The 16,096-nt window shown below is 40.4% G+C and overlaps 1 protein-coding gene across 1 annotated transcript; it reads left to right on the plus strand.

Moving 5' to 3' along the window:
* The first annotated feature begins 1,625 nt into the window (after positions 1-1,625).
* Positions 1,626-15,215, plus strand: haspin (histone H3 associated protein kinase). The gene is made up of 16 exons (XM_040024273.1): positions 1,626-2,110; positions 2,533-2,691; positions 2,854-3,015; positions 3,677-3,814; positions 3,919-5,620; positions 7,680-7,824; positions 7,943-8,094; positions 8,232-8,417; positions 8,830-8,915; positions 9,095-9,157; positions 9,251-9,342; positions 12,165-12,244; positions 13,067-13,155; positions 13,328-13,470; positions 13,575-13,677; positions 14,813-15,215. Exons 1-16 carry the CDS (start codon positions 1,953-1,955, stop codon positions 15,012-15,014), a joined length of 3,660 nt encoding a protein of 1,219 aa, XP_039880207.1. The 5' UTR covers positions 1,626-1,952; the 3' UTR covers positions 15,015-15,215.
* Positions 15,216-16,096: the final 881 nt, after the last annotated feature.

The raw sequence follows: 16,096 nt of genomic DNA on the forward strand, positions 1-16,096 counted from the left end.
AATAGTACAAAATGTCTATGTGTCTTTGATCCCCTTATCCAAGCACTGGTGCAGAAAAAAAATCTAATATTTGCTTGTTCAAGTATGTTCAGAAGGTTAACTATTACTGCAAGTACAGTGTAAATAAACCTGTTTTTATAGCCGTTTGTACTGATAATAAACAAAACTGTGCAACAGTTGAGCCACAAACAAAAACTGACTGTGTGAAATGAACATACTTATACGTAGGCTATACCATTTTGGTTTTGGCAAATTTTAAGATACATTTCATAATATTCACAAATTAATGCCATATAAGATCTGCCAACAGTGCATATTTAGTTAAGGCCGAAAAATATAATACATAAGCACATACACAAATTTAAAAAGAAAAATCAGTTCAATTCAATAAAAGTTAAGTGGGCATAATCCAGTTTAGGCTGGAGCCACGTTGGGTCTATGAAATGTGGAGTTTAATGTATGCTGGAGTTTATGTTTGAGTCAACACGTGAAGTGAAACATTTCTGTATTTAGAGGATTTAACAGGTTGCTTTTGACTTTTCCTCTGCTGCTGTCCATTGGTCATGATAACATTTACAAATTAAACATTTCTATGAGTTGTAGTTTGCAGTGAGCGCTTTATGTTTCACCCTTAATATGAATAATACAAATAAAGACAAAACTTTATTTTATTTATTTAATCATAAAATTAATATGGTGTCATTCAGCATAGACCAAATTTGGGGAATATTCTTTTAAAATTATGACACCTGGTGGTGAAATCTACTTACTACACTGTGTGACGTGGTACTTAGGCATTTTGAATTAGTCCAAACTAAATCACATAAATTGGTCTTTATTCTAAAGTTATTTTGTGACACACTGTGTCAAGTATTTATAACTGATCATTTGATTTCACAAAGAAAGTAACGCTTACATGGTTAACAATAAAATAAAGTAATTTTAGCGATTTTACTAAAAAGAAAATCTAAACAAACAAACAAACATCAAAGTGGAAAAACGGAAATATTACTTATTTACTTTAGCAAATATTTATGCTAAAAAAATCTACTGTCAGCTTTGAGGATTAATAAACAGAGACAATACGTTTTCCCACTACCTGTTGGCGGAGCAGTAACTAACTACCCAACAGCAACATTTAACTATTTGGGTGCAAATGATGATATATATATATATTTTCTTTAATTAAAAACCCCAGTTGGAACTGCGGTTTTTTCTTTAATTAAAAACCCCAGTTGGAACTGCTGGCATGGGCTCCAAATCTCCAGTAGCCTCCATTACATGAAATGTAGTAAGTGTATTTAAGTAATGTAAATCTAACTAATCTAAGGAAAATGTTTACTTTCAAGATGAAACACGGGTGAATCTGTGAATCATATCTTATACATATCTCTCATGAGTGATATCACATCATTCCTGTCACAAGATAGAAGCTACATTCAGTTTTTGCAAAGTTTTTTTTATATATATACTATATTTATATATTTAAGTTTCACTGAAATTAAAGTGTTTTTTCCACCGGAAACCTGGCCAAGAGGACAGCAAAAAGGAAAAATTGCAACTAATATAAACGCCTGCTGCTATTACTCCAATCCTCCAGGGGGCGCTGTGATAAAGCCACCGAACAGTTGCAGACCAATCACCGTTTTCCAGCAGTTTGAACAAGAAGCGGGTTGGATTATTCCGATTTCTAGCAAGACAAGAAAAAGATAAAGCTAGCAACCATGGATACAGGCTAAAACTGTTATTACGCTTGAGTTAGTTGAGAATTAGTTCTTCGGTTACGCTTTATTAAAATCATTGTAGTGGTTTTGTGGTTTTGCACAGTCAACGGTCGATATATAAACCTGTCAGACTGTGGCTTACTCCTGTGTGCTCCAGCCGCGGTAAATCTCCATTTGTAGTTTATAAAAGTTTTACCTTTTGGCACGGTTGTTACTGGGAAGTCAAACATGAAGCCAGTAAAGCCGCTATATCTGAAGACGTACGGGAAACAGAGGCGGAAGGTGTCCGCCTGGATCTCACCTGAAGACCGCAAGCAGGCCTTCGACAGCACCCCGTCCTCCTCGGATGTCTCCGTCTTTGAGCCGTCCAAACCTCAGAGGATAAGGTATGTTTATAATTTTCTTTACTAAACCGTCTTTTCAGTATTTTCTCTACATTATGGATCACAAAAACTGTGCAGCTACTTTTTAGTTTTAGCTTATAAGAAATATATTATTGATGTGTATGGAAGCCACAGAACTGCCAGTCCATACAGTCACATATCTGAAGTCTTTAGTTATTAATATATTTATAAAGGATTCGTTTTATTATATTTTTACTATATGAAAATATAGTTAAATATCTTAAATACACCAAACTGTAGCTAATTAAAACAGTGGCAAAAATGTAGAGTAAATCAACAGTTTGTACATACATAACAACCCCCTGTGGGCGTGTGCAAAGTACAGTTTAGTTGTCAATCAGAGTTTCCTGCTCTGATTGTGAGCCTGACTATCTTCTTTGCTCCATCTGCTTTTCATTTAACAGGGAGAAGAGCACCAACGCCTTGACTGGCAGAACCGTTCGTCCTGCCAAGAAGAAAGCAATGCTTTGTCTGACTGAGAAGAGTGTGGATGAAGAGGACATGAGCAATGAGGAGAAGGCACCTCCTCTCCCTCCACCTGCTCAGCAGAGCAGGACAGCCAGGTCTGTGAATATTGTAATAAATGGTAAATAGCATTGCAGTCAGTATTACTGCATTTGAATTATTAGATTATCTTAGGCTAGAAAAATATCCTTGAAGTAGTTTGCTTTTTTTTGTTGTATTGTATGTGTGAGTGGTCCACACCATTTCTTTCCCTTCCTTAGAAAGAAGAAGAGTAGTGTGGCCAGTTGTAGAGCAGTGCGTCCTGCCAAAAGAAAGACCATACGTCGTATAACGGAGACTAGCAGCGATGAGGAGAACAGCAGGATGCTCGCTCCACCTCCTCCTCCTTCTTCTGTATTAACTCAGCAGAGCAAAACAGCCAGGTCTGGGCATTTAAAAACAACAACAACAAAGCAACAACACATTACTAAAATGACAACGCATGTTGAGAGTTTTGGGGTTCTATTAAATATAACCACAACTGTGAATGTAAGCAGAGGTTTGACATTTCTGGTAAACTGAAGGCTGATCAAACCGTTTTCAGCAGTTTCTGTGAAATGTATTCCAAAAGCTGCAAGTTTGCAGAGTCAGCTCTTGGGCTGCTTGTCTAAATCAATATCAAATGTAAAAAAATATACTGACAATTGCACTTTGGCTGCTCTCAGAGTTTAAACAGATGTCTCAAGTGAAACTTACTTTTGCCAGAGCAGTCCCAAAACAAACTCAAATTTATAATCATACAGAGAAAAACATCTTTACATTTGAGATGCTGGAACTACTTTTTAAATTATTAAAAATGAGTTGTGAGTTTTCTATCAGCAGGCTTTTTGATACAAAATGTTTTACATTACTTTGACTTGTTTCTGCCTGACTTCTCTCTTTTTACTCTCTTTACTCTCTCTCTCTATTTTACTCTCTACCTCAGCACTTTCAGCGTTTGGTTTGCAGTGAGTGACTATTGTTAGCCATTCACAACTTTTAAAGCATCTCTTTTGCATTTATTTGTCTGTTTGTGAAATGATTTGTGTCTTTTCCCGTTATCAGGACGAGCCGGCTTGTGTCTGGACACAGAGTTTTGATGAAGCGGAGGGGCCAGCAGGTTCCTGTCACCACGGAGAGTGAGGAAGAAACGTCTGCACCAAAAGGCCACAGAAATTCAGATAAAATGAGGACAAACTCAAAGTGAGCATTCATGTCTTTAAGACCTCTGTTAAAAGCCTGAACAGAAATGTCATCATTATTTGCAGTAACCTTTAGCTCTCATCCTCTCTTCTCCTGCTTTCTAGTGTTTATCCTTCTTCTGCAGGCCGCTTTGTAACCCAACGTAGACGAGCCGCTGCGATTAAACCCAAAGTCCCCAAAGCATCTGTCAGTATACTCAGCTCCTCAGATGACTTCACTTCTACAGCCTTTCCTTACAGCAGGTCTTCCAGGAAAAGAAAACTGCCTCTGGCATTGGGGCCGTCAAGTGCGGAGAACTCTATGAGCGCTCCCTTCCGAGAGATATCTCTCAACGAGTTGGCAGATTGCAGTCTTGGACCCTGCCCCAGGAAACCTATCTTCTGCTCTACACCGTCAGCAGGATCCTTCAGCAAACGCGGGAAGCTTAAACCATTTTCAGTCAACAATCTGTCCTGCACTCCTCCATCCATGTCAGTAGACGGCGTAGTCTCCCCACCAGATTGTTCGCTTCACTGCCAGCAGACAGACACAGACCTACCTGACCACATAGAACCATCTATTGATTTATTTTCAGAGCCCAAGAGAAGAAGTGAATCAAAGTCTAAAAATGAAGGCGAATTACAGAGTGCAAATCTGCTGTCTGCAGACAGTGGCAGCAGCAGTCAGTTTGTATCTGCAGCAGCAGGAGGGTTAGATTGGCTGATCGAGACACTGAAGGAGAAATGTTTGTCCACACGCTGCACCGTGCCGCTGGAGAGATTAGACTTGTTCGCTGAGCTGAGCTGTGAAACAACCTACTCATCCTGTCTGGGACATTCAAGCTCACTGCACAGCCGACAAACAAACAAACAGCCTGTGGACAGCAGTGAAGCGGTCGATCTGTCAGAGTCTTTAAAAGCATCATTTTGTCTTCATTTATCAGGTACAGTCAATGATATCCATAATAGTTTTGACCAAGAAGCTTCAGTGAGTCAGAGTTACAACTCTAACATTTCTCCATTAGTTAACTCTAAGCAGTCAGCCGAACACTCGGCCGCATCACCTATGGAGCAGTCGGAATCGGTATTTTATGTTCAGTCTATTCATCACACAGACAGCAGCTCTGAGATTATAATGAGCACACATTTGGAGTCCAGCAGCACCGTGCAGACAGTGGAAGGCGAGGCTATGGTGGCAAAGAGTAAAAGTCTTACTAAGAGGTGTTCAGTCCAGATGAAGAACCTGGTTTTGTCACAAGAGCAACTAAAAGGCTTCTCAAAGCAGACAGAGGAAGATTCGGGCAAGACACAATCAGCCAAGACAGAATGTGCAGCAGATCTCACAGCAGGGCTGAAGGAGAAATGTCTAACAGATAACATTATTGTTGGGATAAAGAGAGTAAATTTGTCACTGTTGAAAGAAATTATGAGGCCCAAAGGTGCTCTGCTAAAACCAGCCGGAGATGTGCCCGACTCAGCTAGTGACGACCAGACAAAGACGGACCACTTGTCGGAGAGCGATGACAGTAAAGAGACGACTGCCTCGAAAGCCAGCGTGAAGAACGGACGTTTGACTACTTCTGAGGATGAGAACGCCTCAGACAGAGAAGTTGTAAAGAAGAGAAAAAAGATGCCCGTGGCTCAGAAGGAAAAGAAACAGCAGAGCGCATCCACAGACCGCCCTGGGACGACGAGGAAGGCGTGCGTAAGCGGCATGAGCGTGAGCCGCTGGAAAAACAAAGGCAACGCCAGCACGCACATGATCAGGAACAGGGCTGCGGACTGTAGCATCAATGAGATGATCCCCTCACAGCACAAGCAACCAAAGGTAAGAATCAAATTCAGAGTAACAGAACAAAGGACAGCTGAAACAGTAGGCTCGTATGTTCAGCAGCGCTGGATGGATAATGAAGGTGATGGTTAATGGGTTCATCGTTGAAGTTACCATTTAAGTTGATGCTTTTGCTTTTCTGTAAATCCCTCCAGTCAGTTTGCAACAAATGATGCTGACTATTAGTTAGAGTATTAATCAGATGCAGCTGCACTAATTAACCTGCACATTTGGTTTCCCAATGTCTTGATGGTAACAGGTGAACAAGTATTTGTTACTGAGCCACAAGAGTTGAGGCTCGGGTGTGAAATCTATGGTTTTTAGTAGGGCTGGGCCATATCATACGTTCACGGTAATACCGGTATAATGTCGGGCAACGATAAGAAAATGAAATATCGCGATAGAATATGGGTAAAACTGCGCATGCGCAGTGCCTTTGTTTTCATACGCACATGGCAGAAAAAGCATGGCGGCGACGCAGAATGAGAAGAGCGAAAGCAGATCATTGGATGAACCAGAATTGGTTTGTAAAAATGCTGCAACTTCAGTGGTGTGGAACTGGTTTAGCTTTCGTCTGTCAGATACACAACAAAGCACTATTTTTGGTAGAGCATGCTAGCGGGCTGTCGTTATTAGTGTTTTTTGGAAAATACGACACACTTAAAATCAGTCCTTTGATTTTTCTGAAAATCGACAGTGCCCCTTATAATCCCGTGTGCCTTATGTATGAATTCTGGTTGTGTTTACTGACCTTGAAACGATTTTATGTGCTACACGAAAATCTGTCAAATGTTTTAGTACGACTTTGCTAAGCTACGAACCCGCACCGCTTGATGGATTGTCGGAGCATTACAGCTATCGTAGGCAGGAGCCTCGCGGAGTGATGCGTACTACTCTTCAACATAATATTACCGTATTATGTGTATAACCTCTTTTTAAGTTTTGTGGATATTATACAGGGTTATGCTGAGGATATGTCGGCCAATTTCCACTGGAAATGCCTTTTGGTTAAACTGTCAGCAAGGAATTTGCATTTGCACTGTTAATTTTTTATATAACTTTAATGCACATAAAAAACAGCTGCTTGTTTAAGTGAAAATACATTGATTTATTTATTTTTTGCACGAATAAAGTTGTGGAGTTGTAAAGTATTTTGTCTAGTGTCAATTATATCGTCAGTTATATTGTTATCGCAAATTTTCAAATATATATCGTGATAAATATTTTTGGTCATATCGCCCTGCTCTAGTTTTTAGGGTTATTTTTTTTTTTAGCCATATTTTTTTTTATCATTAACTCGGTTTCCCTGGGTCTTGATTAACTGTGGGAGAAGAAGCCCACTCTGACTGACTGAGTTTAGAGGGGGACTTTTTGACCCCATCTTATTTTACACAGACACACACACACAGACACCACTCAATACCACTACAAGAGATAGAGGGGGTGTCTGCTCTCTCAGCCTGTACCAGAGTTGAGTTAAAACATGCCAACGAAGCTAGTGACCAGATAATTATTCTTGATGTTGAACATGTGGTGTGACAAAAGATTCTAATTGGCTTCCAAGTTTTCCAGCTTACCAGTATCTCCTATTTTTGCACTCAGTGTGCTGCATTTATAAAGAAATCCTGCATCTCACCAACATCACATTTCTGGTGATGGGTAAGCATATAATGTTTAGGTGCTCTCACACTGTAGCGAGCACAAGCTTCCATGTAGCTGCAATGTAGTTTGGTTATATTCAAAGGAAGGCAAATGTCCATGCAGCCAAAATCTCCAAAACTGGGCAAATTAGCATGAAAATAATCTATCTATATACAATTTGTGGATGAATTGTCCCTTTAGTGCCACAAATGATTACTTCATTTGATCTCCAAACCTCATAAAAACTATTAAGCTATTGACTCTTCCTGTAAGTGAAGAAGCAGAATATTTCTGATCACAGAGCAGATCTGTGTTAACTCTTAAGTTTTTCTGTCACGATCCACCGAGCACTAATCAAACATTTAAAGGCTTTTAAGTCATTTAACTTAAAGCCTGTTGTATGTGCCATATGTAGGAGTTTTTGGGCTCTACCATGAATTTCTCCACCCCGGTGAAAGCAAGTCGGCTCAACCTCTCATCCCTGCTGGCTGATTTCACACCAAACACGAAAACCTGGAGCCGTATCAAAGCCGCCCTCTCTGTTCATCGCAAAGGCTTGGGTAATGATGTACACTCTGGTGTTTGGATTTTAAGCTTTTAGTTTGACTTTGAGAGTCCTTACACTCTCTCTCTGCCCCCCACCACCCCCATCCCCACCCCCTCATTCCCTCTGCTTAGTGCTGCTCACTCCGAGGAGTTTACGTCTATCAGCGTCGGGCTCTCCTGGGAGGAAGGACACTGCTGATCTCAGTCGGGATCTCTTTACCACACCCTTACGGACGCCACTCCCCAAGCGGCTCCGGTCACAGCTGCTGGGCCAGCATTCCCTGGTATTAAACACACATAAGTTATATATTCAGACTTTCTGTTGGTTTCTCTGCACTTTGCATTTGGGTCGTTAGACCTGATGGCGTGACATCCAGGCTGTGGATGCACGTAACCTCCTCCCACTTGTCTGTTGTTGAAGGTTTGTGAAGACGCAGACTTGTCAGACGCAGAGAAGGTGTATGCTGAATGTGGCCAGCAGCGGCCTCTGCCCTGGGAAGAGTGCATTCTCCCCCAGCGTATGAAGCAGTGTCTGAAGATTGGAGAGGGCACCTTTGGGGAAGTCTTCTCCACCAACAACGAATCAGGAGACACCGTCGCCCTCAAAGTAAGCACATTTGAGTGTATGTGAACAACATGTTTTAGAAGTGTAGCGTTGACTGAGCTCTGTTAGAGAGTTACAGATGTGAGTTGTATCAGAGAAGGTAAATATTGTGCATTGTTTTTCCTTTTCTGGCCCTTTTCTGATCCTGAGCTGGTCTTATAGTTTTTAAGTAGTAGAAAAGAACGAAAAGGGAGCAAAGATACTTCAACATGAAACTCAGGAGACCAAAATGAATCAATGAAAACACAAAGGGGGCATTGATGATGGCTCAGAACTAAAAGGGCAGGGAACAGGCCAGTAATTTGTAGTATAAACCAATTGAGTTATAATGTGCTTCAAAAATAAAACCACTAATGTTACTGAAAAAACTGCAAACGTTCAACACAAGAAGTCCCACGCTGGATTGTATTTTCAGATCATTCCAGTAGAGGGGAGTGAGAAGGTGAACGGAGAGGACCAGAAGACCTTTGGAGAGATTCTCCATGAAATTATTATCTCTAAGTAAGTAACCGCAGGTACACACTGCTCACTATATGCAGTCCATTTGCTGTAATGCTAGAGCTTATAAGGTCTGTATGTTTCAGTACAGTGATACCTAATGGTGAACCACATCAAAGTACTCCAGCTGAACAGCTCTAATGAGCAGTGTTTGTGTGTTTTGTTTTGTTTTCTTCTACCAGGGAGCTGAGCAGCCTCAAAGAGAAGCAGCACAACCAGACCCATGGTTTTATTGGACTCAAAGAGTAAGTATTTTCTTTGGTCTTTTTTTTTTTTCTGTTGGTGCCTCAGTAGTTTTGAATCTTAATGTGACTTTGTGTCTATTTTTCTCCCCATAGTCTTCACTGTGTTCAAGGCTGCTACCCTGCAGATTTCCTGAAAGCGTGGGACACATTTGACCAACAGAAAGGCTCAGAGAACGACAGACCAGGTCAGTGAGACAGAGCTCATTATAATTTATTCACAAGAACATGTTTTGTGTATTTCTTAGGGTTAGGGGTTAACTTACTTCTATATTAACTTCTCTCTAACTACAGGGAGTGCAGAATTATTAGGCAAATTAGTATTTTGTCCACTTCATCCTCTTCATGCATGTTGTCTTACTCCAAGCTGTATAGGCTCGAAAGCCTACTACCAATTAAGCATATTAGGTGATGTGCATCTCTGTAATGAGAAGGGGTGTGGTCTAATGACATCAACACCCTATATCAGGTGTGCATAATTATTAGGCAACGTCCTTTCCTTTGGCAAAATGGGTCAAAAGAAGGACTTGACAGGCTCAGAAAAGTCAAAAATAGTGAGATATCTTGCAGAGGGATGCAGCAGTCTCAAAATTGCAAAGCTTCTGAAGCGTGATCATCGAACAATCAAGCGTTTCATTCAAAATAGTCAACAGGGTCGCAAGAAGCGTGTGGAAAAACCAAGGCGCAAAATAACTGCCCATGAACTGAGAAAAGTCAAGCGTGCAGCTGCCAAGATGCCACTTGCCACCAGTTTGGCCATATTTCAGAGCTGCAACATCACTGGAGTGCCCAAAAGCACAAGGTGTGCAATACTCAGAGACATGGCCAAGGTAAGAAAGGCTGAAAGACGACCACCACTGAACAAGACACACAAGCTGAAACGTCAAGACTGGGCCAAGAAATATCTCAAGACTGGTTTTTCTAAGGTTTTATGGACTGATGAAATGAGAGTGAGTCTTGATGGGCCAGATGGATGGGCCCGTGGCTGGATTGGTAAAGGGCAGAGAGCTCCAGTCCGACTCAGACGCCAGCAAGGTGGAGGTGGAGTACTGGTTTGGGCTGGTATCATCAAAGATGAGCTTGTGGGGCCTTTTCGGGTTGAGGATGGAGTCAAGCTCAACTCCCAGTCCTACTGCCAGTTTCTGGAAGACACCTTCTTCAAGCAGTGGTACAGGAAGAAGTCTGCATCCTTCAAGAAAAACATGATTTCCATGCAGGACAATGCTCCATCACACGCGTCCAAGTACTCCACAGCGTGGCTGGCAAGAAAGGGTATAAAAGAAGAAAAACTAATGACATGGCCACCTTGTTCACCTGATCTGAACCCCATTGAGAACCTGTGGTCCATCATCAAATGTGAGATTTACAAGGAGGGAAAACAGTACACCTCTCTGAACAGTGTCTGGGAGGCTGTGGTTGCTGCTGCACGCAATGTTGATGGTGAACAGATCAAAACACTGACAGAATCCATGGATGGCAGGCTTTTGAGTGTCCTTGCAAAGAAAGGTGGCTATATTGGTCGCTGATTTGTTTTTGTTTTGTTTTTGAATGTCAGAAATGTATATTTGTGAATGTGGAGATGTTATATTGGTTTCACTGGTAAAAATAAATAATTGAAATGGGTATATATTTGTTTTTTGTTAAGTTGCCTAATAATTATGCACAGTAATAGTCACCTGCACACACAGATATCCCCCTAAAATAGCTAAAACTAAAAACTACTTCCAAAAACATTCAGCTTTGATATTGATGAGTTTTTTGGGTTCATTGAGAACATGGTTGTTGTTCAATAATAAAATTATTCCTCAAAAATACAACTTGCCTAATAATTCTGCACTCCCTGTAAGATTCAACTTGGTCTGTGTTTTTAATTATTAATGCTAAAAAAAGTTCTTGCCCAACTTGCTATGTTGTTGTTTTTTTTTTTGTTGTTTTTTTGTTGTTGTTGTTGTTGTTGGTTGTTTGTTTGTTTTCTTTATGACCAGCTGTACATTTATAGATTTTAATTTTTTTTTAGTCACACCTTAATTGTGGCACAGATTCACCAAAATGCTGGAAACTTTCCTCAGAGATTTTGGCTGTATCCACATGACATCATGACATCATTGCATGGATACTGTAGATTTATCAACTGCACATCCATGATGGGAATCTGGTTTTACCCCATCCCAAACATGATCTATTAAATTCAAATACGGTGACTTTAGAGGCTGTTTCAGTTCAGTGAACTCATTGTTGTGTTTAAAAAAACAAAAACAAAAAACAGTTTGAGATGATTTGAGCTTTGTGACATAGTGTGTATCCTACTGGAAGCAGCCATCAAAGATGGGTACACTGGTCAAAAAGGGATGGATGTGGTCAGTGGTGTTTAAATGATGCTTGGTAGATATTAAGTGGCCCTAAAAAATGCCCCCCACATCATTAGATCAGTGCTCCCCAAATCACACAACACACCACCAAATAAAAATGTCACAAAAAGCATATTGATAATTTCCCCCCTGCACACCAGTCATAGTGGAATTGGGTCAGTTTTTCCCCAGTGTACTTTTTTTTTTTTTTTTGCTTTTCATCTGACCACTACTCATGCTAGGGCCTTCATCAGGGTTGGATTTTTCTGCAGGACCCAGGTCAGATCGACTTGGCTGTTAATTAATTTCTTCTTTGTCTTCTTCTGTTTTCCTGGCAGTTGGTACCCATTTAATTAGAGCAGGTAGTTGTACTGCCCTCTAGTGTAAGAGAATGTAATTGGTGTGTGTGTGTGTGTGTGTGTGTGTGGTGTGTGTGTGTGTGTGTGTGTGTGTGTGTGTGTGTGTGTGAGTGATTACAGTTAAATATTTGTCATAGATTTTTAACAAAACAAAAAATAAATTTTTGATTAAGAAAATAATATAAAGCCATTTAAAAAATATTTTAGACTTTCTTTCTAAAATGGGGTCATAAGTGAACCCACTCGGTCCCTAAAATAAGCAAATCATGTGATTTGGGTTTCTCTTTTTGTGTCTTTGCTCAGATTTCTTTGAAAATGACCAAATGTTCCTAATCCTGGAGTTTGAGTTTGGCGGCATCGACTTGGAGAACAGCAACGGAACGGTAGGGATCAAAGCTTTCCCCGTGTCTTTGTGGAAATGTTGAGCTTTTATCTGCCACCTCAGTGACTGTTCAGAGATACAGAAGGTAAAGCTGGTAGCCTGGAGATAAAACTACTTTTACATTGGCTGAATGTAGAAAGTACACAAGCTGAAAGTGTCTGTGGTCAGTTAAAGCGCTTTGTCTTCAAATTGTCATTACTGAAGATTAAGCTAAAAAGAAACCTTTGCTTATTTCACGTTCACACTCAGTAAAAATGTTTTTAAATTTTAATGACGAGAGCGGCTGCATAAAAATAGCAAGTTCTTGAGTCGAGTCATTACAGCTTAATGTCAGCCAGACCATAAATTACTGCACGCTGGAGGTAATGAGAGAAGATGATGAACATCTTAAAGAAATTATTTGCTTCTGAAAATTCTTGCGGACTAGTGTTATCTTTGGCACGGCTGGACTTTTTCTGGCTTCTAGAAACTTAAATTGCTGTTACACAACATTCACATCTCATCTCCCTGCAAGGTTTTATGAATATTTTCTGACTTGAGGTCTTACACATGCTGAGCACCTTCTTCCTGACTCTGACGTCTGAATGTGTCGACATGAAGACGACACATTCAGACGTCAGATTCAGGAAGAAGGTGCTCAGTGTGTGTGGCACAGGTGGTCGGACCTCATGACCTGTTTTGTTTTTTGCACTTTTTCTCACTGCACTGATTATCGGGTGAATTTGCAGGGATGTTTACTCGTGGGGAAATTGGATGCCTTGAATGTTGCACTTAAATAGTCTAAAAGACTTTGTCTAATTTATGCTCTTGTTGTGTTTTCAAGTTGGCATCTTTAGCGGTGGCGAAGAGCATCCTTCACCAGGTTACTGCTGCCTTGGCTGTTGCTGAGCAGGAGCTTCACTTTGAACACAGGTACTGACACACATTGATAAATTACAGCACCGACTGACAGTTTCCCAAGAAGACGCTTACAGATGCAGTTTGTTCCCCGCTAACAAAACAAAACCCTCTAGTGTTTGGAAGGAAACTAACAAATGTTCAGCTGGAACTCTAACAGTTTAACCCTACACACTGTTTATTGCAGGGACCTGCACTGGGGAAATGTGCTGGTCAAAACAACCAAGCAGAAGACGGGGAACTTCCTCATCAATGGAACCACCCACTCTCTGGAAACCAGAGGGGTGCTGGTCCGCATCATTGACTATTCTCTCTCCAGACTAGAAATCGGTCAGATATTTTTCTACTTGCTTACTTTCTTACTTTGAATGTATTGTGTTATACACATAGTGAATATTACGTAGTGGTTCTAAAATGTTGCTTTTGTGTTGTAGATGATTTGACGGTGTCCTGTGACATCTCAAATGATGAAGAGCTCTTCATGGGACAGGGAGACTACCAGTTTGAGATCTACAGACTCATGAGACAGGAAAACGGGTCAGTCCATTAAGTGATCAAGCATCTATGTGCCATGTAACAGGAGTCTCTGTGCAGTAAAGGCTTAAAGTCTTTATCTCACTCTGTCTCTGTATCTTTCTATAGCTGTATCTCTGTACATCTATCACTGTGCACCTACTAAACAAAACAAACTAGAATAAAAATATACAGTAAATGTTTTTAGTTTTTGTCCAGGTCAGTTTCATCATACTTTTCAATCAAACCAGAAAGAATGAGTGATTTGTTCATTTGTCTGAGACTGAGATGCTGACATGGAGTCAGTTCTTTGTGTCCTGAAATAACGAATACCACCAACATTATAAATAAACTTAACTGAAATGAGGAAACAAAATGAAACCAGTGATACTGTTAAACTTGAACTGGTTACGTTCTAGTAAATTATAATTTTGCTTTGCTATTATGTAGGATTTCTTTTTCTTTGATACGCTCATTAAAAACATGTTTGTAATTATGTCAAATTTAAAAAGAAAAAGAAAAAAGAAAGAAAAAAAGCAGTGAGGCGAGGTTACATAATTCCCTGTGAATCAGGAGGTCAGGACATTCCCTGCCGTTGGCCTTTTCTCCAGAGCACAAATGTCAACCTGATTTTACGTCGTGGGCCACAGACAGCCCACTTTAATCCTAAGTGGGTCAGACTGCCCTGTCTGTCACTGTACAGAAGTTTAACTGCACATTTAATCTGAGTGATCTCAATATAAGGGAAATGATGAGAATATTCTGTTTTTGATTTTCTTTAGACTCAAATTGTGAGAAATGCTTAAAATTACAACAAAAAACCAAACAATTCTGGTAGCCGATTGCCCACCCAGTCCTGTAATCATAAGACTAAAAGTTTTTGTTAATTCACAGAAAAGCTGTGGAGAAAAAAAAAAAATCCCTCACATTTTATAAAGCAGTGCAGCGGGCCAGACTATTAGGTCGGACTGGCCCCTGTGCCCTATGTTTGACAGCACTGCTTTAGAGTGTGGGTTCACACTGATGATGTAGCAGTCTCAGAAATTCACGTGTCAAATATGACATTCTTGGCATTGTTAAAGTTCATGACAGCACAGTGAGAAATGCAGCATTGTTGTTGATTTATTGATCCTCTCATGCTGTTTGTGTCTTTTATCAGAAATAACTGGGCTGCTTACCACCCTCATACCAACATACTGTGGCTCCACTACCTTTGCTCCAAGCTGCTTTCTATGAAGTACCGCGGCTCAGGGGGGAGGACTGCCAAGGACGTGCGAGAGGAGCTGACTGGTTTCTATGACAATGTCCTCCAGTACAGTTCAGCCACAGAGGCGTTGCAGAGCTGCCCCATGTTCCAGTAGCACGAGGATTCAACGCAAAGTGTGAGGAAACTCACACAGAGACCGTTTTTAGCACAAAGGGGGTGCAATGTTTCTTCCCGCTCGTCCTCTGTTAAGTTAAGACAGTGTTCCCAGTTGATGCGCCGGCACAGAAGAGTTACTTAGAGTGTAATGCAGACAATGCTGTCATAAAACAAGGCTCATTAAAATGACTGAAGATTATATATTGGTGGTCAGTGGAGCTTCTTTATGTTGTTATTCTAATAAATCCATTCACTTGTTTTTTTGCATCCTAAGTATAAAATTTGAAAAAGATTATCATGATAAATTTTTCTTTCTTAATCTTGTAGCAATGTGGTTCAGTGTTTGCAGTCTGCATTGCTTCTTAATCTGTTACTTGGTGTAAATTAATCACTACCTTCTACATGGCCAGGTTTCAGCTTTTCTTTCATTTTTTTTTTTCTCTGGTTAATGATCACAAACATGTGATGTGATTTCATTTGAAAAGCAGAAGGGCCACAAGGGGAAATAGAAGATTAGATCTCAAAACTATGCTATGTAAATGTAGTGTAAACGGGACATTTAACAGGTAAATCTGGCAGAGGATTCACTTCTGTTTTAAGCATTATAATCAATAAACGCTCATTTTAAGAGTTCTGAATGTTTTTATATAAAATAAAAGTCTGTAAGAAGATGTAAAAAAAAAAAAAAAAAAAATTAAGCATGTTAAGTTGTTATTACAGCGTACCAGGGTATTTAGATTTATAATTGTTTTAGCATGGTCGTATATAATAGTAATCAGAACTGTCACCTCACAGCAAGACTGTTCTGGGTCTGTCAGCGTTTGTACGTACTCCCTGTGTTAGTTTTCTCCAGGTGTTCCTTCCATAGTCCAAAAACATCCATCTTAGCTTAACTGATTATCCTAAATTGGCCGTGAGTGTGAATGTTAGTCAATGGTCATCTGTCTCTGTGAATGTCCTGTGATATTCTGGGTCCCCGTCCTCCTGTGTACCCCCTCCTCTCCCTCTAAAAGAGCTGGGATAGGCTCTGCACTCCCGTGACTCTGAATTTGATAAGCAGTTAGACAAAGGAATGGGCTG

This window comes from Simochromis diagramma, unplaced genomic scaffold (assembly GCF_900408965.1).
Source record: "Simochromis diagramma unplaced genomic scaffold, fSimDia1.1 OVJJ01000302.1, whole genome shotgun sequence".
NCBI classification, from domain to species: domain Eukaryota; kingdom Metazoa; phylum Chordata; class Actinopteri; order Cichliformes; family Cichlidae; genus Simochromis; species Simochromis diagramma.